Source organism: Gallinula chloropus, assembly GCF_964237585.1.
Source record: "Gallinula chloropus genome assembly, chromosome: 27".
Lineage (NCBI taxonomy): Eukaryota > Metazoa > Chordata > Aves > Gruiformes > Rallidae > Gallinula > Gallinula chloropus.
In genome coordinates this window covers 4,689,032-4,709,319 of record NC_140112.1, presented here as the reverse complement: position 1 = coordinate 4,709,319, position 20,288 = coordinate 4,689,032, and the positions used below count along the sequence as shown (strand labels likewise).

The following is a 20,288-nucleotide window of genomic DNA, read 5'->3' as shown; positions in this document are numbered from 1 at the left end:
TTATGTGGTTGCTGAATAGAAAAAGGTTCTTGTGTGTATTGTGCAATTTACTGACACTCAGAAGTAAGCTTTGTGGAAATCTGTTGTAATTACTGTAAATAAACCCCACTTGAAACTGTGATGAGTCTGGTTATCAAAATTCTGAGGAATTGCATGTTCCTGGTTAGTAAAATCTTCTTCAATTTGCTGTGGTGGCCTTTCACAGCAGATACTGGCACTTGGGTAGTGCCAGCATCCCAGAGCTGATGCATCATTCCTGCCATACCAGAGACACCAAAGTTTATACCTGAATGATATTAAACCACCCTGGATTACCCACAAGACCATTTTTACTGTGCATTCTGTATAACTCTGGATTGGTTCCACCCATTTTGGACTCTCTTAGTCCACACTCACGTTGCTGGTACCCCCTGGTCATGCATGCTCTAAATCCCTTTTCCCCTGTGCCTGCCCACGAGGTGTTAGTACCTTTATCACTGTGATGCCTGACAATGGCAGATGCCCAGTGTGTTAGTAAATGAACCAAGACCACCCACACCATGTCTCTGTGCTGCCAGGAGGTGTTATGCACTCCTGGGGCCAGGTAAATGCTGCATTAGCATGAGCTGCTTGGAGAGCAGAGAGATGCTGATGTGCCAGGTAGCACTCCAGTCTTACTATTTCAAGTGATAGGGTCTTACTGCTACATTCACTAGGCATAAGGCTTGAGTAAGATTGGAGGATGGATGTCTGGCTTAGTGCATTTTACTCCAAGAATCAACTGAGGTGATGCAAGGTGCACCAATAACTCCACACGGGCACAACCAGGGCTGTGCATGGTCTCCCCTGGCTCTGAGCAGCCCTTATTGCTCTTAGGGTCAAGTTGTTGCTTCTAGGTCTGAATCCTTCAGGCTTGTACTAATGTTTTCTCAGCACCTCTGTTCCCATGGGACAGCCTGACACTCTCCAGGTCTCTTTCTCTTACCCAAAAAGGCACAGATAGGGCTTAGCTTCCAGCAGCAGGGATGGACTGAGAGCTGGACTGAGAGCTTGGGAACTTCTGGTGGTGACATGGGAAGGCTGTAGCTGCAGAAGAGGCTCTTTAACAGGATTTTGCTCTTATGGGATAAGTTCCTCAAGTTCTGGAGGAGAACCCACTTAGTGCTTTGGTTTCATCCCCATCACAGGAGGGCTCTGGGCAAGACCTTTGGCGATATGCCAGCATCACCAGAGCCTTGCACCAGGCCAGTGGGTGATGTGCCTTTCCTTGGACACCCGCAGAATGAGTAGCTGCAGAGGAGGGGGTGGCTTTGTCCCTTCCCAAAAGGTGGCTGATGTAGCTGGCTGAGCTCACCAGCATTTGCCTGGAGCCCATGTGCAGCTGCTTCCCGCTGATTTGGTGATTCACTCTTGAAGGAAAGCTCTCCATTGCTCACTAGTCTTTCTCAAATATTTCCTTACGCCACAGGAAAGCTGCCCAGGGCTTTGATTCTCTTCATTTGCTTTCTCATGGGTTTTTATAGCATGACTTACATTTGTTCTGGTGCCAGGGCATGAGGGGTGAATACATCCCTCCACGCTCTGCCAGTGCTCACGAAAGCTGATCTTTCAACATCATCACCCTTGAAAACAACCATTTAAGAGAGATGTATCTTGCAAGTCCCATGACTTTCTGTTAAAGGGAAAGCATGAGGAATGAAGCAGTGATGCAATGAGATACCACAGCTTGTCACCGGTAAAAGGAAATCCTTCAGCAGGTTTGGCCAACGCTGTGGTGAAGGGGATGGGGTGAAGGCCCTGTGGACCTGCCCACTGGTTGTGGTGAGCTCTGGATCACAGCTTGAGTGAGAAGTGTGGGCTTTCTTCCACATCCTCAGCTTATGCTGTCACCATTATTATCATTATTTCTCAGGTTTTGTTGGGTTTTGTATGCTGTGTGAAAGGCTGCATGTCTCAACCCATGCATGTTTTACTGCTTTCATGTCAAAACCACCTTCCCACCCACCGTGAAGCTCTGCAGCAGCCCAGGGATGCTCCCCTTTGCCAAGGAGGTGCCAGATGGAAGTGCCAGCGCTGGGCAGGAGCTGTGAGCAGGCAGCTGCCGGGGCTTAGGGATGCAGGCAGAGCTGGCTGGCAGGATGCTCAGCCTACCCTAACCCAGCCTCTGCACCTCGCCTGGGAGCTCAGCTCGTTCTCACTGCTCCCAGTGCAGTGGGGAAGGAACTGAGCCCAGAGAAGGGTGCCGGTGTGCACGCTGAAGAGGAAGCGGATTTGCAAAGGGAGAGCAGAAGGGGTTTTCTCCTCCCAGAGATTTCCAAACCTCAGCATTCTCCTGCAGCTTTATGACTGCTCACCCCCGGGGACGCTTTCCAAGCTCACGCCTTTCCTATTGCACCAGAATCATTCTCTCACTTCCAGCAACTCCAGGCGGGTGCAGACCTGTCCTGACCCCTCCACACCTTTTCCCATATCCAAGCCCCTTCCCACTGTGCTGCTGAGGGGATGCACGGGGGAGAATGAGGCAGGACAGCTCCAGTTGGCACTGGAGCTCCCAGCCCTGCTATCAGGAAGGTGATGAGGATGCGAGGGCTGCCCTGAACAACACACTCCAGCAGTGTTTGTGAGCAGAGCCCATCCCTGGGCTTGCTGCAGGGAGGTCTGTGGTTCAGGAGTGATCTGGGGTTTATCCTGGATGAAAACCCCATTTCTGTAGGTAGCTCAAACAGCCATTCCCTGGCACCTTGCTGAGCCACTGTAATGTCTCCATTGTAAATTGGAGGCAATGTTTTACTGAAACAGAACTGTATTTGTGTTACTGTAAGGCTGTCAGCTCAGGCTCCAGCCAGGGTGATGCCCAGGGTCATGCCCATCATCTTTTATATTTGATGCCTTGCTATCAGAGTTGCACATAACCAGCAGGAAGTTGAATTTATCTGCATGAATTTGAACCAGGCTCAAGAATTTGAGGCTCAGTTTCTACCCCTTCTCTCCCAAACAGCTCAGTTTCTCCCCTTCTCTCTATCCCTGTCAGACCCTCCTCTGTAAGCCCCTCTCTTCACCTAACCCCTTCCTGGTGTTCAGGGAATAGTGTTTCTCTGCTTTGTCACAACATCTTCATCACCTGCGGGGTGTTCAGCTCTCTGCACCCACATCTAGCCAGCAGACAGCAGCCTCGTGCTGCTGTTCAGAGATCCGTGCACCCATAAATGATTGAGTTCTGTTTAGTCACCCACTCTCAAAAAATAAGACCAAGAAACAACATTTAATTACAGTCATCCTCGTTTCTGCCTGGATAAACATGAAGTCAGGCAGGGAAAATGTCTGAGTGATGTGTGGCTCAGGTTTATTAAGTAAGGGGTGGGTTTTCAAGGCCTCCTCTGTGGCAGAGGAGCCTGGATTGGACTCAGTTGTTCCAACTCCAAGTCAGAAATGGGAGACTGTGGGTTCAGCTGCTCTGGGGAATTTGGAAATGGATTCAGTGCCAGTGAACATTGGTGCCTATTGCCTAAGCAGCTACATAGGCTGCTGATCGGCTGTCATATGAATTAATGTCGTGATCAGTTCCTGCTGTTGATGAAAATGCACCTGAGGAACACTGCTCAAAACAGTATCTCCACTAATTGTGGGTTTCTTCTTTGCAGAAACCAGATGTGATGCCATAATGAGGGAAAGCCTTCCCCCCCCCCCCCCGCCTCCTCCCCACCTGCATCCTGCTGTGCCTCTTTGGGTGCGCTCTGCCCATGCCCTCCCACGGACTGCGAGTCCCCCTGCTCTGCTGAAAGCCAGTGCCATTCTTTATTGCTTTTGCACAAACCCAGGTCAGCCCACGCGTGGTCGGCGAGCGCTGCCCTCTGGGTGAGAAAGCTGAGAGGAATCAAAAGCACAGGTTGTACTTCCAGAGGGTTTTCCAGCTGCCTTGGAAAGAAAATGAGATTTTTTTTTTATAAAAACATTACTTTTGACCTTTGAGAGAACCCCCCCTCCCCATGTTGGAGGGGCACTGGTGGGCTGGGGCTGTCGGTGGGCTAAGCCACTCGAGCTCCTGCCGTTGCCCAGCCTGACCTGCTGGCTTGTACCCACGCCCCCAGCCCAGCCCCCTGCTTTGACACTGAACAATTCCTCCTAAATCACTGCTCCAAGCTGAAATTAAGCAAAAAAAAAAAAAAAAAAGTCAAGCTATAGCAAATCGTGGTAGCAATAAACAGTGTTGCTTGCTGATGTCTTGCTCCGATCCTCGAGGTCGAGCCGCTCACAGCCGCTGCCGCCTCTCGGTCCCTCGCCTTCAGAGCCCACCCTACTTGTTCTGGGGGGGCACATCAGGGACAGAGCTGTCCTCTCCGGAGTTGTCCTGCACCATGCTGCTGGAGGTGAGGAGGAAGGTGGAGTAGGCGAAGTCAGCATCCTCCTTGGAGCTCTGGGGAAGGATGGGAGGACACTGTCAGCTGGCTGGGGACGGGCAGCAGCACATGGCAGGGGAAAGGACAGTGCTAACATGGGCTTCTTGGGGTAATATGGGCAGGCTGGGTGAGTGGAACAGTCTGGTAGGTCAGGCCAGTGCCGATGAAACTGGGCCACCATGGCATACCTGTTCCCCTGTGTTGGCACCCAGCTCATCTCTCTGGGCTTTACTGGTTTCCTGACCGTTTCCTTTATCGCTCCGGTTCATCCAACCCCTACATAGCCCCTTTGCTTGGGAGTTTTTATAAAGAAGAGGTTGGATCTGGCTCTTTCAGTTACTGCTGAGGGGTGCCACTCAATCCTGATCTTACCCAAGGGGAGGGGAGGCAGGGGGGAGGCAGAGGAGACACAGTGGGGGAGACAGGAACAATCCACAGCCCCTTGCAATGGCAGAGTCCTCCCTGCCCATCTCTGCCCCCCAGACCACTGCCTGCATGGGAGCACAGTGCTGGGGGCAGGCTGGGAGTTAGGGGGGGATGTGGTCCAGCCCCTGACCATCTCCTTTTCCCTGTGGTTGGTATTTACAGCACAACCCATCCCCAACCCTTCTGCCCCTGCCTGGGGCTGACTCGGTGTAGTTGGCAGCAAGATGACTGCTGCCATTGCTCTGTGGGAATGTGGGGGTGGGAAAGGGTTAATCCCCCCTTCCCAAGCTGATCTGCTGCAGGTGGCCCAGCCCAGGGGAGAAGGGGAGCAGCTGGGTATAAATAAGCCCCTGGGAGGGAGGGGCAGCTCCCCTAGCAGAAGTTGGAGGGCTGCAGTGGTGTCTCCCAGGTCAGTGGCTGTTCTCCTGCCTTCTCTTACCCTTTTTGCCTTCTTTGTCTCGGTGGGGTCTTCAGGGGGGGCTGCAGGGGTGATGAGCTCTGTGGGGAGAGAAGGGGAAGGGTTATTGGGGGGAGGCATTGGTTTCTGGGGTCCTTCTGCAGACCCCTCACCTCAGGGATGTGGAGGGGGCCACCAGCCAGCAACCTACCATCCACTCCCATCTGTGTCTCCTGGCTCTCCTTCATGCAGGGGTTGTTGTTGGCCCCGTACTCCTTCACACTCTCAAAGTCTGACATGCTGATGTTTGTCCTGTAGCTCCCCACGGACACCAGGTCTGTCAAGAGGGAGGAGATAAATACCCTGTCTCTCACCCGCCCGTTGCACTGAGGGGGCACCAGGGGATGTGTGTGTGTGGCATTGCCTTTGCCTTGACAGTGGGGGTTTCTTGGGAGACCTGAAAAGGCAGCGACTCACCTGATCTCTTCAGCTGCCTGTATTTAAAGATGGCAAAAGCTGTCACAAGGACCAGGACCACAGCACATGTGAGGGTCAGAGGTAAAACCAGTGTGTTGGAGCCGTGGCTCTGGGAGCTGGAATGGAGGGAAAGGTGTGTTGTTAAGCTGGGAAATGTGGTTTCTTTTAATTATCCATGTCTGAGTAACGTATTTGAATGTCCAAAATCTAAAGAGGTGGTAAATCAGAGCGGGCACGGTGCAGTTCAGTTCATGACCTGCATCCCAGCACGTCACAGGGGGTAAATAAAAATCTAGAACAGAGATTGTGCCAGAACAGCTACATCCGTGGCTCTGATATAAATGTGAAAAGGAAAACTCTGTGATCTCCACAGTCTTCAATTAATTTTCCTGCACCTGGAATCTCTAATAATTCCCCCTGGGACTGTGGTTTCTTACTTGGGCTAGAGATTAAGTTCAAGTACATCTTGTCTTTTGCTGTAACTTTCCTGCTGCTTCTCTGTTTTGAGCTGAATTCTTTAGGGACAAGATCTTTTGTTGTTGTTGCTAAACCACGCTTGTGATGTGCAAACATGGTACCAAGTTCCAGAAACACCCAAAAGTGATAAATGATGGAGGTTTAGAGGAAACTCACCTTTCTGAAGCCGCTGCCTGTTGCACTGCAGCGTCGCTGGAGGCTCTTTCTCGGGGAATAGAGTTGGGATCCACGTGGCTGGGGGGCTCGGCGTGGCTGGGGGGCTCGGCGTGGCTGGGAGTATCAATCTTCATGAGCTCCAGGTTATTCCTATCACTGGTCCCTACATTCCCAGGGAAGAAGGGCAGTTGGTCACACAAGCAGCAGCATGGAGGTGGTGACACAAAACCGAGCTGGGGGTGTTTGGGGTGCGTGGAACTGCAGCAACTTTTGACTGTACACAAAAGGCTCTTTAAGTGGGGTTTAAGGGTACAGAAGAACCTCATTCCAAATAATTTGTTGCAAGAATCTCCTGTGGGCTCTCTGTCTGCTTTTGGAACAGTCTTGTGTTAAGTTCTGCCTCTAGTGTTTCCAGAGCAAGCATTGAGCACTCAGCTGGCTTTTCTTTCCAGCTCTTTGCCCACCAAAGGTGGTGAAATGAGTCTGTTTCTCTCTGTTTTCACTTTGACCATCATCCACTTCAGACACTGTCCACACAACCAGCCTGTGCTATACCTTTTTTCCCCTGCTCTGCTCCTAAAGATATCCCTCCCCAAGAAAAGCACAGCACCAAAGCTGAGACTAAGCCCCTTGCTTCCAGGGGAGTTCTGATAGCCCTTTCTTTCCTGGTCCCTACTATTTTCCTCTTCATTAAGATAACAAGCTCCTGGAGCAAGCTGCATCTCTGACCTCTGTGCAGCCCTTCACCTGACAGGGGCCAGATGCTTAATTTAAATAATGCTACTGATTGTAATAATGATAATTAGCAAGGGCAGGGGTAAGGTGTAAAGATGGTGTGGAAGCAAGTGATTTTTAGACAGGGTGAGGATTTTCTGACTGAGAAGCAGAAAGCAGTGAGTGAATGACAACATCTGTGATGGGCTGTGCAAATCAAGGGTGATCTTAGCACCAGGTCCCAGAGGCTGCCTGGATGAGAGCGCTTCTGTTTTGAGGTGCTGCAACCTAGTGGATAAGGAGAGGACTCTTCTCTCAGCAGAAGGCTTGATTCACAGCCCTGAGGAGCAGCAAAGTCCCTGCCTGGCTTTGCCTTAGAGCTCACCTTCAGTCACCTGCAGGTGCACTGCCATGGTTTCCCCGAAGATGCTGTTTTGTTTCACTCCACACCAGTACCACCCTTCATCATCTTTTGTCACTGAGTCAAAGCTTAGGATGACTGTCTTGTTGTCAGTGTCACAGGTAACTCCTGTCCCTGGGTGACTTTGGTCAGAAGAAGGCATGAGCTTGCAGCCAGTGCTGTTCCACTTGCACCAGTACTTCTGGTAGGAGTAGTACTTGCACGGGTAAGAGCAAGTTAAATCGACCCGTGAACCCACTTGTGCCTCCACTTCTGTCTTTCCCTTCAGTCCAGGTTCTCCTGTGAGGGCAAACAGAACATCAAGGCTCAAGTTAGTGCTTTCAGTGGTGGGAATGGCGGGCAACAGGCATTGGTGCAGCTCAGGCTGGTGGGCCAGGGGATGTAGGGGAGGGAAAGCGCTCCTTGCATTGCTAAATTAATCTTGAGGATGCTGTGTGTGCATCTTGGGGTGGAAGATGTGCTTGGGTGGTTTTTGCAAGGCTTAAGAAATACTTACATGCGAAACTCTCGCGCACGCTTTCCCATAAAACCGAAACCTTGTGTTTCCATTTTAAAGCTATTGGGGGGGGGGAGGAAGGGGAGGGGATGTGGCACAACGTTTTGCCTTGTGACATAAAAGCTCAGAATTGGACCTTGCACCTCTTTCCCCAAAAGCCGGATCCGCTCCTTGGGGGTGCTTAGGAGGCTGTTTTGTACCTACTGAGCAGGCGGAAAACTGCTGCCACGTGGGCCCGTACCGTCTATGATCTTCAGCTCCGTTGATGATTGCTGCTCCTTCTCCTCGTCTGTCATGCACCAGTAGTAGCCTTTGTCACTGTCCTTCAGCTGGTTCAGGATGACACTGATGGTCCTATTCCCTGGGCTGTCGTACATGGTCACTCTTCCTTCGTAGATGGGCGCCACAAAGCCGGTGTTGTCTATGATCCGAGCACACCCGCTCTCTCTCCACTTGCACCAGTACTTCACCGAGCTCACAGAGAGCCTGTTCACAGGCTCATAGTGGCATTCAAAAGTTGCTGAACTTCCTTTTACTCCAATTATTGTGGGCTTTCCTTGAGGAACGCTTGTCTCTGGAGATAAAAGTGAAATGAGCAGCTATTTGTGTCTAACTCTTGCCTGTGTGGCACTCTCCCAGGAGAATAAATATTATCAGGTCTAGCAAAGCTGTTTTGGCTAAAGCAAGACTAGGCCAAGCTCAGGGGGTTGCAGATTGCAGGAGACCATCCTGGCACTGCTAGGTATTGACCTGAAAGGGTCCGACAGGCCTTTCTTTTTCCCAAATTCATTGGGTGGTGGTTGTCTTGGTGTACTGACATTTCCAAGTGTTTTGCTTGCTTTGCTAGGAGAAGGGCAAGTCTTTTCCTTTCTCTGTCTGTCACTTCGGAATTTAAGAAATTAAGACTTGAAGTGACAGCTTGCTTGTCCCAAACTGGTGGGATGAATTTCCCTTCTGGAGTTGTGGGTTTGTCAGGCTGAGGCAGATGGCTAGCAACTGCTAAGAAGGCCAAGTCTTGATAAAAGCCTTAGTAGTTAAATAGAAAGAGGCATCTAGGTGAGAGGATAGGATGATAGCACTCTGAGAAGGGAAGCTAATCACAGAATTGTAGGGGTTCGAAGGGACCTCCAGAGATTGAGTCCAGCCCCCCTGAGAAAGCAGGGTCCCTAGGACAGGCCACACAGGTCGGCATCCAGACAGGATTGGAATATCTCCAGAGAAGGAGACTCCAAATGCTCTTGTTAAATGAAGTGGGACTGCTAGTGATGCTTCTGAAGGGAAGCAGAGATGAAAGGGGGGAAACACTAGCAATCACTTACCCTCATAGACGTGCACATCCAGTTCCTTCGTTTCTCCCTGCTCCCCGTAGACACCGTACCCACACAGGTACAAACCGGAGTCTTCCCAGCCCGTCTGGGTTATCACGATGCTGAAGGAGCCTGGAGGCTCCTTGTTGGTCAGCAGGACTCGCCCTCTGTAATCCTCATCAATGTTCCCATAGCTGTCGATGATGTTATAGCAGCTGCTTTTACTCATCTTGCAGAGGAACTTCCTCATGCTCGCAGCCTCCTCCCCGAAGCTGCAGGCCATGGTCACCGTGCTGTGCAGCTTCACGTAGAAGAGCCCAGCACCCTCGGGTATATGTGGACCTGTGTGTGCAGACACCAGTCAGCACCTGCTGCTCAGTAGCTGGTGCAGCTCCCCTGTACCTCTGAAGGAATCATTTAGCACAGGGTTTCTCTAGACTTTGCTATACTACATGACCACGTGCCACTCCTGGTTGGAGCACGTCCCACCAGCCATGTCCCACCTCTGACACATTTCAGGACTGCATCTTCTATTGCTGCCCATGTTATAGCTGGGCTTCTCCCAGAGCCTCCTTGCCAGGGGTTGTACCATGAGTTTGCACTCTGCTCTGCACCTTGGGCCTTGCTCAGCAGCGCAGCACCATCCTGCATGCCGTGCTTGTGTGGCTTGTGTGCAGGCTTGGCTCACAGAGCCCCAGCCCTGGGTTGGAGGGAGTGTGGGAGTGATGGGCAGTTCTCTCCTCTCCCTGCATCTCCTGAGACTTCAGGGGCTGAGTGAGGTCAGATGTTTCTAACTGATTTTAATGACCTTAAGATGCGGTTTGTTTAACTTGATCTTTATGCCAGAAAAACTCTCAGTGAAAACTGAGAGCATGGAGCATCTTTAGCTCTTAGTCTGCCCAGTGTCTTGCAATGGAGTCTTTTTAAAAAGGGGGATGGGGGGAGGAATATAAGAAAATAATACTTTAAGGAGCTCCAAGACTGTAGTTACCTTTAGAAACTTCCAGGTTGACTTTGTGGGAGAGCCCTCTGCCATTGATACCGACACCGCACTGGTAGTTGCCTGTGTCTGCCATCGCCAGCCCGGAGATGTTAATCTGGAAGTGTTCTGCCTGTGGGTAGTCAGTGATGGCGACTCTGCCTCGGTAGTCTGCAGCAACGTAGCCATTGGTGGAGGCAACGGTCACGCAGCCCAAGGAGGACTCCTTGCACCAGTACTTCCTGTCATGTCTGTTTGTTTTGGTGGGAGGGTAGAAGCATTTCACGATGACTGTCCCGTCGAGCAGACCATACACCTGCCGTGGTCCGAACACAGGGCTTGAGACTGCAAGAGGAAAACATGTTGGCTGTAAGCTCTGGCTGTGCTACACAACCCCATGGGACTGCAGAGCAGGTCGGGTGTATCATGGCAAGTGTGGAGCCAGGGCTGTGCAGCGCTGTGTGGTCTGAAGCATCCCATGGCAGTGATGGAGTAGAGACGCTCCCTGAACATTGCTCCCAGCTTGGTAATGCCACCTCTGGTCTCAGACCACCCAAAGACCTGTGTCCCAGACAGGTTGCACTTACTTGCTGCCTTGGGGAGGTGTCCGCTGACTGCAGGTTCTGGGAGGAAGGTGAGCAGGAAGATGAACACTAGTAAAGCCATTTTTCTTGCATTCCCTGGAAAAGGCACAGGAGTTTGTAAATACACTTATGAAATGATTAACTGAACAAGTCTTCTAATAATCCTCATACTTGGAGGATATGAGGGTTGTGGCGCTCTGAGCTGCAGAGCAGGGCAATGTATAATTGATTCTGTCAAGCAATTGAATGGCAGAGAGGGAGGTGATGGTTCTTGCCTGCACAGCTTCATGCATCACGGCTGCCTGGGGCCCTCATCCCAACACCCCAATTATCCCTTCTGTAAAAATATGGAGGGGTTCTTATGACAAACCCATTGCTGATGCAATGCCCACAAGCCACCAATGTGCCTGGCTCCTTGGAGTGCCTGTGGGACAGTGTCCCTCGGGCCACCAGCAGTGGTGATGCACACAGCAAAAAAAGTGATTTGGGCCAAATCAGGAGAGTTTTGATTCAAAATCAGAAATAACAGCACCTGGTTTTACACCTGTAAATCACAGCCCATCACAAGGCCACCCAAAAATGGTCCGAAGAGCTGCTGAGCCCTGGCACACATGAGTCAGGTGGCAACCCAGAGCTCAGCTGCTTGCCAGGCCACTGCCAGGAGATAATGCTGCTTGTGGCAGTTGAATAACCGGGGTCATATCCTTTCATGCAGTGAAAGGAAGGCTTGTTCTCCTGTGAGCCCGAGTGCCAAAACCGCTCCTTAGGAAAACCTGCTCTCACAGGGTGGTTTGGTTTGGAAAGGAGCTCTGAAGATCTTCTAGTCCATCCCCCTGCAGTGGGCAGGGACATCTCCCAGTAGGTCTCGTAGCCTAAAGTCCCACCCAACCTGGCCTTGAATGCTGCCAGGGAGGGGACATCTACAACATTCCTGGGCACCATGTACAGGTTCCTCCTCACCCTCATTGTAAAATTTATTGTCCAAACTTTCTCCTGATGCCACAGAGCCAAGTTCCTGCCTGAAGCCTGCATTTAATTTCTGCTTTTTTCCCCCCTGATGATGCAAAAGAGAAAAAATGAAATATTTTCATCTGTACTTTTTTTTTCCCCAACTGGTGGTAAAGTCAGAGAGATGCAGAGATTTACCCCTCAGCCCCCAACACTCTAAGAATCTTAATCTTAAACTGAATAAAGCCCTGTCCCACCTGGATATCCTTCCTGCACCAAAATTAACCCTCAGCCAAATTGTGGTACCTAGTGGGGATACCAAACCAAGCTGTGCCCATCTCTGAAATGTGTCTGTGCTCTTCAGGATGGCTATTTCTGACCTGCCCCTGGTTTTGGACTGAGCAATGGCTCAGTGGAAGCCGAGGCTTTTAATTCACTTTAATTCAACTGTTTTCTTTGGCCTGGGTGAGGTGTTGGACACTGCATGGTGTGGAATGAGCATTTCCTGACCGTGGCTGTTGATCTATTGGCATGCTCCAGGTTCCAGAGAAGATGCTGGGTGCCAAGGAAAGTCTTTACAGACATTTGGAGGAATTTGATTTCAGGGTGTCAAGTGACACAGTTTTATTAGGGGTAATTCCCGGCAGAAGAAAAAGGCTTTTATTTCCTTGTTGAGATGAAAGGTGTTCTGTTGTTCTTTCTTCCTTGTATTGTGATTTCTAATTGCTCAGTGGCCACTTGTCCATAGCTAATAATTAACTGGGCATGAAAAAAATGCTCTTTCATACATATCCCAGAAGTAGCCAGCAAGGCAAACACAACAAATTCTGCAGAAATCAAACAGCGTGGCACAAAAAGGGCCTTGATGTTTGCCCTCTGGTCACAGAGGTTCCTGTGGCTGCTGGTCACCTTGCTGCCTTCCCACCCCTCTCTGCAGTGCAAGAAGGATTCCCAGTTCAGCTTTCCCTTTCTTAGCAAAATGTGGGCAATTTGTTAGCCTGCTTTGTCCTAAAGCAACCAGGTGCCTCAGGGCTGTTGGCACCACTGTTTTTCACATAGGGAAGGATTATCAAGGTCTCTTTTTTGAAGCAAAGATGCAGAGTGTCCAGAAAGATGCGTGTAGGGAGGATGGCATTAGGGTCTCCATGTGCATGTCAGAGCAGGAAAGGATTTCTGCATCTCTCTGAGCACACTTGTGCCTACACAAGAGCAGCAGTTCCCCTGTGTTTGTGCAACCAACACCTGCGACTTCTGCAGCTCTGAGTCGCCTCTGGACCTGTTTTCTTGGATGTTGTAAAAACCTGCCCCTCCTCACTGAATGAATGGAGAAAACTCCCATGTAGAGCAAGTCAGAGCAAGCACAGCCACTGGTTATGTAAAGAAGCCTGTGATGTATTTCCATGCTGATCCCTGGAGCTGGGTGGCTGGACCCCCCCCCCCTCCCCCCCCCGCTGCTGGTGCTGTGTTGTGTTCTGAGAGGGATGCTTCCTACCCTGGAGAAACGGTACCAATGAGCTTTGCTTGTCACCACAACGAGCAAGTGCTGCTGGATGTGTTGGAGGAGAATTTCACCATGAGCTCTGGTTCCTTCTCACTTTCCAAGAGCGTTTGCTGCTGGATTTGCTGTCTCCAGTCAGAGCACAAGGTTTAAACTGTGGAGCTCCAGGAAGAGAAAAGGCTGCCAAGCACGTGTAGAAGCCAGTGCAAGTAAGTGTCTGTGCAAGGGGTTTGTATTTGTGGTTTGCAGATGGACAAGGGGTGATAGGAGAGGTGAAATGGGACAGTAGAGGCTTGCAGGGGGCTACAGAAGAGCAATGAGGCTTGAAGCTGGAGGGAAATGCCACATATGCTGTGGGAAGCAAGTTGGGAAGCAGCGTGCAAGTGTCCTGGGTGATCTGCAGTATCCTGCTGTGTGCCCAGTGATGGTGCCTGCTGAAGAGGTGTTGCTGGAAAGGGTGAAGTGTCAGAGCAGCTTCAGCTTTTCACCAGCCCATCCCAGCTTTTCCCTAGTAAAGAAAAGTGGAAAATAGTGCTCTTCTGTGATGTGCTAGTGAATTCCCAGAGCTGGCAGTGGAGGTGCAGCTCCATTTGGGGTTTTATAGGTGTACAAGTGGTTGGCATGTGCCTTCCACACCTGGCAGCTCCTGCTGCTTCAGAGAAAGGTGCAAAAATCTGCCCTGGGCAATGATGCCATGACTGGTGCTGGGGGCTTCCCCAATCCTTCATGGGGGGTCTGGTGACTGGTGCGAAGCTTCTCCTTCTGGCAGGAGCTGAGTGGGGTCACCCCATATGGGAACAGTTGCCCTGACTTTGCAGGTGACTGATCATCCTCCACCAGTTTTACCTGGGGGCTGTGTGGCGTGGCTGGTTCAGCCACAATTCCCACAGTGGGTTTCCCTCTACTCACGTCCACATCTCCTGCTTTTCCCACTTGTGGGCACTGACCTGTGTGTCCAGCTGCCTGGGCTGGATTTCTGATTGCTCTGGGAGCAGAAAGGACCGAGTGCATGAGACTATGCTGTCCCCACAGACTGATGGACAATGGAAACCCCTCCCATGGGGAAAACCCTGGTCCTACCATGCTGATGCAGGATGGGTCACCAGGACCCTGTTCGGTAGCTGATGTGCTGAGCAGATTGGTGCCTGCACCCCACTTTGCATGGCTGTAGGTGCTGCTGCCTGCACCAGAGCTGCCAGGCAGGAGGGATTGTGGGGCTGACAGAGCAAGAGAGACTTGAAAACGCAGCTCATGCCATCTATGTACCGGTGAAGAAGGTGTTAAGTCTGATGCTTTGCAGCAGCATTTTAAACCTGATGCACTAAAAACTGAGTGAGAGGTGGTGCAATGAACTGGTTAGGAGGGAAAGCAGGGAGCAAACCCAGTGATTCCCACCAGGAAAGTGTCTCAGAGAAGCTGCCCTGCAGCTCTGGGCCAAGAAGCTGTGGGTGGGAAGTGCCAGGCTGGCAGTGCTCTGGGGCAGCTGACTCCATTGGCATTTCGGGCCCCAGCTTTGCCTGCTGTTGAGGAGTCTGAGCAGATGGTGGGTTGCCTCTTGGGTTTAGCCTAAAACACTTTAACAGGTGAAAGGGGGTAGAAATGAAAAGCTTGTACCATGTCTCCCACACTCCTCCTGCCACACAAGATGTGTGGAGGAGCAGACATGGGGAAAGCTTCTGGTCACACAAATGTGGATGCCTGTGCTCATGAAGCCCCTCCTGCAGCTGAAGGGCTGTGTCCCCTCCTGGCATGGATCCCAAGCTCCCTGTCGCAACCGTGGTCCTCTTGGGATTACCACCACTGCTGTGTTCCTTTTTCTTTGGGGATTTCTTTTTTGATGCAATCCAAATCTTGTTTCTGTGAATTTGCTTTTGTATTGTGTCATCAGAGCTGCTGGCTGCTTTCCCTTCCCTGTCCCACCATGCCAGGCTCTGAAGGCTGAAAGCTCAAACCCTGTGCTACAGCTGTACTCAGTGGCTGTGAGCACGCATGGAGTTTCAAGACAAGCCTCCAGACACTGATGCCACCAGGACTGGGGCAATGGTGCTGTCCTGCCTGGGATGCTTTGCTGGTGGTGGTGGCTCCGTGCTCCCTAAGCTGTTTGTGTGCATAATGCAATGGGGATTTCAAAAAGAATTATATCCCACAGAACCAGAACAGGACAGGCTAATTGTTAGCAAGATGATTGCTAAAAAAATCAGAATATTTCATTGTAATATGGCTTACAACAGAAGATACAGCCCTTACTGGGCAAATGGCATTGGCGTTCTCCTAGCCACCCATTTCCGTGCTTGGCTTGTGGCTGTCTTTGTGACTGTGACCTTGGGAAGGTCACCAGTGGTGACTCTGTAGGTGTGTGAGCATGTAAGAAACCGGGGGAGTGCTGAAGCGTTAATAAACCCCAAATATGTACCTATTCTGCAACAGGTAAAAGCTCAGTAGGCTTTGTTTCTGCAACTTGGACACCGCTGTGTGTGCTCCTGCCACCAAAGCACGGCACCTTGCTGCGTGCTCGTGGCTTCACTGCTTATGGCCGAGTGACACCCACGTGCTGCAGTGTGGGTTTGGTGTGAAAAACCATGCAAAGGGAAAAATTAGTCCTTGACAAGCTAATGAGCTCTTGCTTTCCAACTCGGTGCAGCTAAATGTCTTCTGTCATCTGAGGATCGTCTTGACAAGGAATGGCATGATCTGGTTTTATTTGGTGTGTTGCCGTGCTCTGAAGCATCGCTGCGTTCTGTGCCTCCACTGAGGGGCAAAGCAATGCTTTGATGCTGGGTGTAAAGCCCTGGGGAGGGGTGTGTGGATGTGTATATATAGAATGCTGTGTATAAAGCCCTCAGGCCTCATGGTCACACTGTCTCGCCCGTATGGAGATGGCTTTAGTGTCTCTACCCATAAAAAAGTGGCTCATGGTGCTTTTTCAGGTTGGTCTATGATACGAGACCTCCCTGGGATGGGTTTCCCAGTCTGCCCTATGTGGATGCTTCCCTGGCCCCTGGTACTGAAATCCTGTCAGGAGTAGCCTAATTTGGAAAGTGACCTTTCTCTCCAGCCCTACTGCCAGCCAAAATATTGAAATAGCACTTTTGGGCTCCCTGCAGAAAATTTTGAGGGAACAGAGATCTTCCCATCCTCTCAGACTGGGTCAGCTCTACCAACTGTCCTTCCTTACAAGAGCCTCTCTGGGTTTCTGTGGTGCTTTCGTGGCTGCTGCTCCTCAGGAGGAGTATCCTCAGGTGTATAGTGTTTCTGAAGAGATCAGGACCTGGCCACCTGAGTTACGCAAACCCCAGGGAGCAGCTGCTCTGCTGGGGATGAACAACTAGAATTCAGTTCCCAAATTCTGCTTACTCAGCTGCAAGGTTACACTCTGAGAAGCCAGTCCACTCCTAACGCAGCCTGCCAGGGACCAGCCCAGTCCAATCCATTAGCTATTAACTATTGCTCTTAACAATGACCAGTGTCAAGGACGTGCTATGGGATCAACAAAATATGAAGGTTTAGTTGCCACACTTGTAATTCTAACCCAGGAGTCCCTCTGCATTCAAATACACGTGAAACAATATTTGTTCCTCTCCATATGTTATTTTTTTTCCTCCTCTCAAAGAAAGGTGAAGGTGCATCTGTGCACCTTCACCATGGGTAAGCTGTACAGATGCCAACTGCTGTAGGCAGGGGCAGTGCTGAGCAGCACTGTACGGAGAAGCACCGGCACGTGTGCTGGGGGTGATTTATGGAGCTTCAGAAGATTTGTGTGCCTGGAAGAAGGGCACAGCAGCTGCTGCCTCTGCCTGCAGGACTGGGGCTACCTACATCTTCACGCTGCTCATGGAGATCACCGTGTAGATGGCCTCACTATGTGTTTTGTTTGCTGTAGCGGGATGGGGAAGAGCCAAGAGCCTGCTCTGTTTTCATGGAGTTAGGAGTGAACAATCAGCTCCAAGGTAAAGGATCAAGCTGACCTAAATATGCAGGAAAATAAAGTTTGCACTCCAAACTGATGCCTCCTTCACAGCATGGAAAGGATAAGTAGGAGGGGCTGGTTTTGAGATGCGGTGAGTAGCAGCAGCTGGGCAGATCTGTTAAGACTATCAGGATTTGCTAAGAAATCAGTTTTTGGGAATTTCTGCAGTGCTCCTAGCTGAGAATGTTTGTAAATGCCAGTTTAATGCAGTTCTGTATAGGTGATATACTCTGGGAAACAAAAGTGAGTAACCAGCCAGCCTTTGTGGCAGTGACTGAAATCCCTGCTGCGATCGCGCTGCCAGCCTGGTTTTCAGCTCCTTCACACTGTCAGATGTACCACACACACACTAGTGACATAACTTTACATTCCTTTAAGGTCTTAGACACCCTATCACCGGCTTCTTGCCTTTCAGATAAGAGTGTTATGGGTCAGTTGTTTCTTACTTTTTGTTTCTTGTCTCTTGGGCTGGAAAGTGAAAGCAGCTTCAGCCCTTATTAAGCTGTTATTGTAGCTTAATAATATCTGTACTGTGAAGAGCAGGAGCTTGCTGTATCCCAGAGCACTGACACTGCTGTGCCGTGACCATGGATGGATGGATGGATGGATGGAGAGCACCAGGGCATGAATTGTGAGCAGGAGCACAATTGCTGTTAAGATGTGGGATTGCTCTGCGTTTCCAATGCAATGTATTAGAAGTCCTCTTTAATTAGGACTCTTTAAAAAAGTCCTTTTTAATAATTAAAAGAATGCCTGCTTTGCAGAGCAAGTACTTGGGTCTTGCTGAGTATGCTGTGGGCATAAATGTGAGTCTGTCACCTTATTTCAGCTTTAGGACACCACGTACATCCCATTCACTTACTCTGTGTTACTGTTTGTCTTCCTCCTCACTGTACAAACTGAGAGCTCTTCCGAGCTCATTTAGGACACAGCTATGACAATTCCCCTCTTAAATTTCTAAACCCACACTAGTTATCTCCCTGTTGTGATGTGAAAGACTAATGACCATAGATGAAGCTGTGACAGTTCCGATTATCACAGTAAATAGTTATTAACTTTCGTTGTTTGCTATTTTAAAACTTAATTATCATTACAATAATTGCATGAACCTTTTGTCAGAAAGGAAAGATTAAAAAAACCCCAAACCTACCAGAGAGAAGAAAACCTAATCTTGCCAAGCCTGACACTATGCTTCTGACCTTCTTCAAAAAGAAATCAGTCCCCCCACCAGCAAGACCCCCACCCCTATTCATTGCTGGTTCAGAACTGCCGCTTCCTTTCGTGTGCTGGTCCTTAAAAGTGTCTCAAGACTTGTGTAGTTCTCCTTCCCCATCTCAAAGCAGTAGTACAAAAGGTTTCCCGTTTCAGAATGACAACGAAGAAGCATTACTTACACTCTGAGTTACTTCTCCAGGCTACTTTCGTGCTTCGTTTTCTTTCTGACTGACCTCTCCCAGCTTTGCCAGAGTCTCAGTGACTGACCCCAGCACCTCCTGGGAGCGTCCTGCCTCCCTCCTGCAGCCGGACACTGGGCTTGGGCAGTGCCAGGCTGTGTTAAATACTCCTCGTACCTCTAGCACTGCATTTCCACCTGTTGTGCCTTAAAGGAATAGCATCCAAAAGCTCTGGCAGGTGAACATCTCCCCGCCAGAGAGCGGAGTAGCCAATGCCCGTCCCAGCTACTCTTGCTTTGAGGGTGCACACTCATTTACCCCCGATTGCACGCTGCCATGGCACAACAGCCACCCCACGGGTGGGCTCCCAGACACGGTCCTGGGCACCTTTGGCTCCTTTAGGAAGGAGCCTGATGGCTGCCTGGCACCAGAGCTGGAGAAGGTGGTCTTCTCTGCTGGGAGCAGGGTACCTGTGAGACAGCTTTCCACTGGGATAGGACCCAGGTTCTTAGAGTAGCTGTGATCTCTTGGTTTGAAGATGGGTTCCTACACTTGGCACAAAGACTCTGGGTGCCTGCTGGGGTCTGAATGCACAGAGGGGTCCAGCCAGCCCCCTCCTCTGGGCATGGCAACATCACCCTTGAGTCCTGCCAGGAGACCCCCTCACTGCAAGGACAGCCCTGGCTTCTGATCTCATGACACCCCATCCAGTGGTGGAATAGCTTTCTTAGGGCAAAGCTGGACAAACCCCAGTGGGTTTGGGGTTGTTTTTATTTATTTTTAGTGGTTACATAGGGTTGTTGTTTTTTTTTTTTTTTTTTTTGGAAACCAGTGTCCCTAAGCAGCCCCAGGTTGATTGACCATCCCAGTAGATGGGATGTCTCCCTTCCCTGCCTTTTCCAGCCCCTCTGCCTCCCCTCAGGCTCATGGGAAGAGCAGGAGTCTGTGGGGGTGAGGGTTGGTCTTGTCCTGGTGGGCCAATGGCATTGTGAGCTCTATAGAACAAAAAACACTAAGCAGGAGCTTTGCTGCCATCGTCAACCTCGTTTCTTTGCTTTCCTACTGTAGGCATGTGAGGGGCCCAGGTTAAAATTCCTGGGAAGTCTGGGGCTGTCGGAAGTGGCACTGCAGGAGAAAGTCAAATTAATGGCGATTGAAGTAGCTGTGTTGCGTGGGATGAATCATTAACTTGCTTCACCTTGTGCTAATGATGAAGAAGCAGTCATTTCTTCTAACTAGGGGGTCACACACAGTTTTTCTTTGCTTGCTGTCCCTGAAAGCCGATGAGCTCAATCAGGATGGCAGCTCCTGGCATTCCCACTGTGCCTGGGAGCAGGTGGGAGCCTGACCTGTGCTTAGGATGTTCAGTGAACTTGTTGGTTCTTAATGCCAGCCTTGGAAGTACCTTTCCTCTAGCTGACAGCATCCAGCTCCTTTCTTTCCATAAACGTGCAGCTCTTGAGGTGAGGAAGGTGCTTTTGAGGTGAGGAGGGCTGTTGCCGTGCTGGCACAGGGTGGTCTAGTGGGGATCTTGAACTGAGAGAACCACCACCATCTCTCCTAGATGGGAACAGATGTTCCCTCACAAGCTGTGTCCTTCCCATCAATGCTGATGATATTACTTTTTGTTCTTGGACATAGAGCTGTGTTGTCATGGCCACAACATCTGTG

At 50.5% G+C, this 20,288-nt stretch overlaps 1 protein-coding gene across 1 annotated transcript; it reads right to left on the bottom strand.

Moving 5' to 3' along the window:
- Positions 1-3,750: 3,750 nt before the first annotated feature.
- Positions 3,751-18,670, bottom strand: PIGR (polymeric immunoglobulin receptor). The gene is made up of 11 exons (XM_084275981.1): positions 18,618-18,670; positions 10,814-10,906; positions 10,239-10,571; positions 9,260-9,589; positions 8,182-8,514; positions 7,409-7,723; positions 6,310-6,472; positions 5,677-5,792; positions 5,411-5,536; positions 5,242-5,300; positions 3,751-4,393 (listed from the first exon to the last, which is right to left on the bottom strand). Exons 2-11 carry the CDS (start codon positions 10,890-10,892, stop codon positions 4,274-4,276), a joined length of 1,974 nt encoding a protein of 657 aa, XP_084132107.1. The 5' UTR covers positions 10,893-10,906; positions 18,618-18,670; the 3' UTR covers positions 3,751-4,273.
- Between the last annotated feature and the right edge of the window lie 1,618 nt (positions 18,671-20,288).

Bases quoted from the DNA above. Each gene is read 5' to 3' on its own strand.
- PIGR (XM_084275981.1), bottom strand. From the start codon at position 10,892: ATGGCTTTACTAGTGTTCATCTTCCTGCTCACCTTCCTCCCAGAACCT. The intron at 6,473-7,408 runs GTGAGCTCTAAG...CTGGGAATGTAG, and splicing joins GCACCTGCAGGTGACTGAAG to GGACCAGTGATAGGAATAAC. The intron at 5,301-5,410 runs GTAGGTTGCTGG...CTCTCCCCACAG, and splicing joins GACACAGATGGGAGTGGATG to AGCTCATCACCCCTGCAGCC.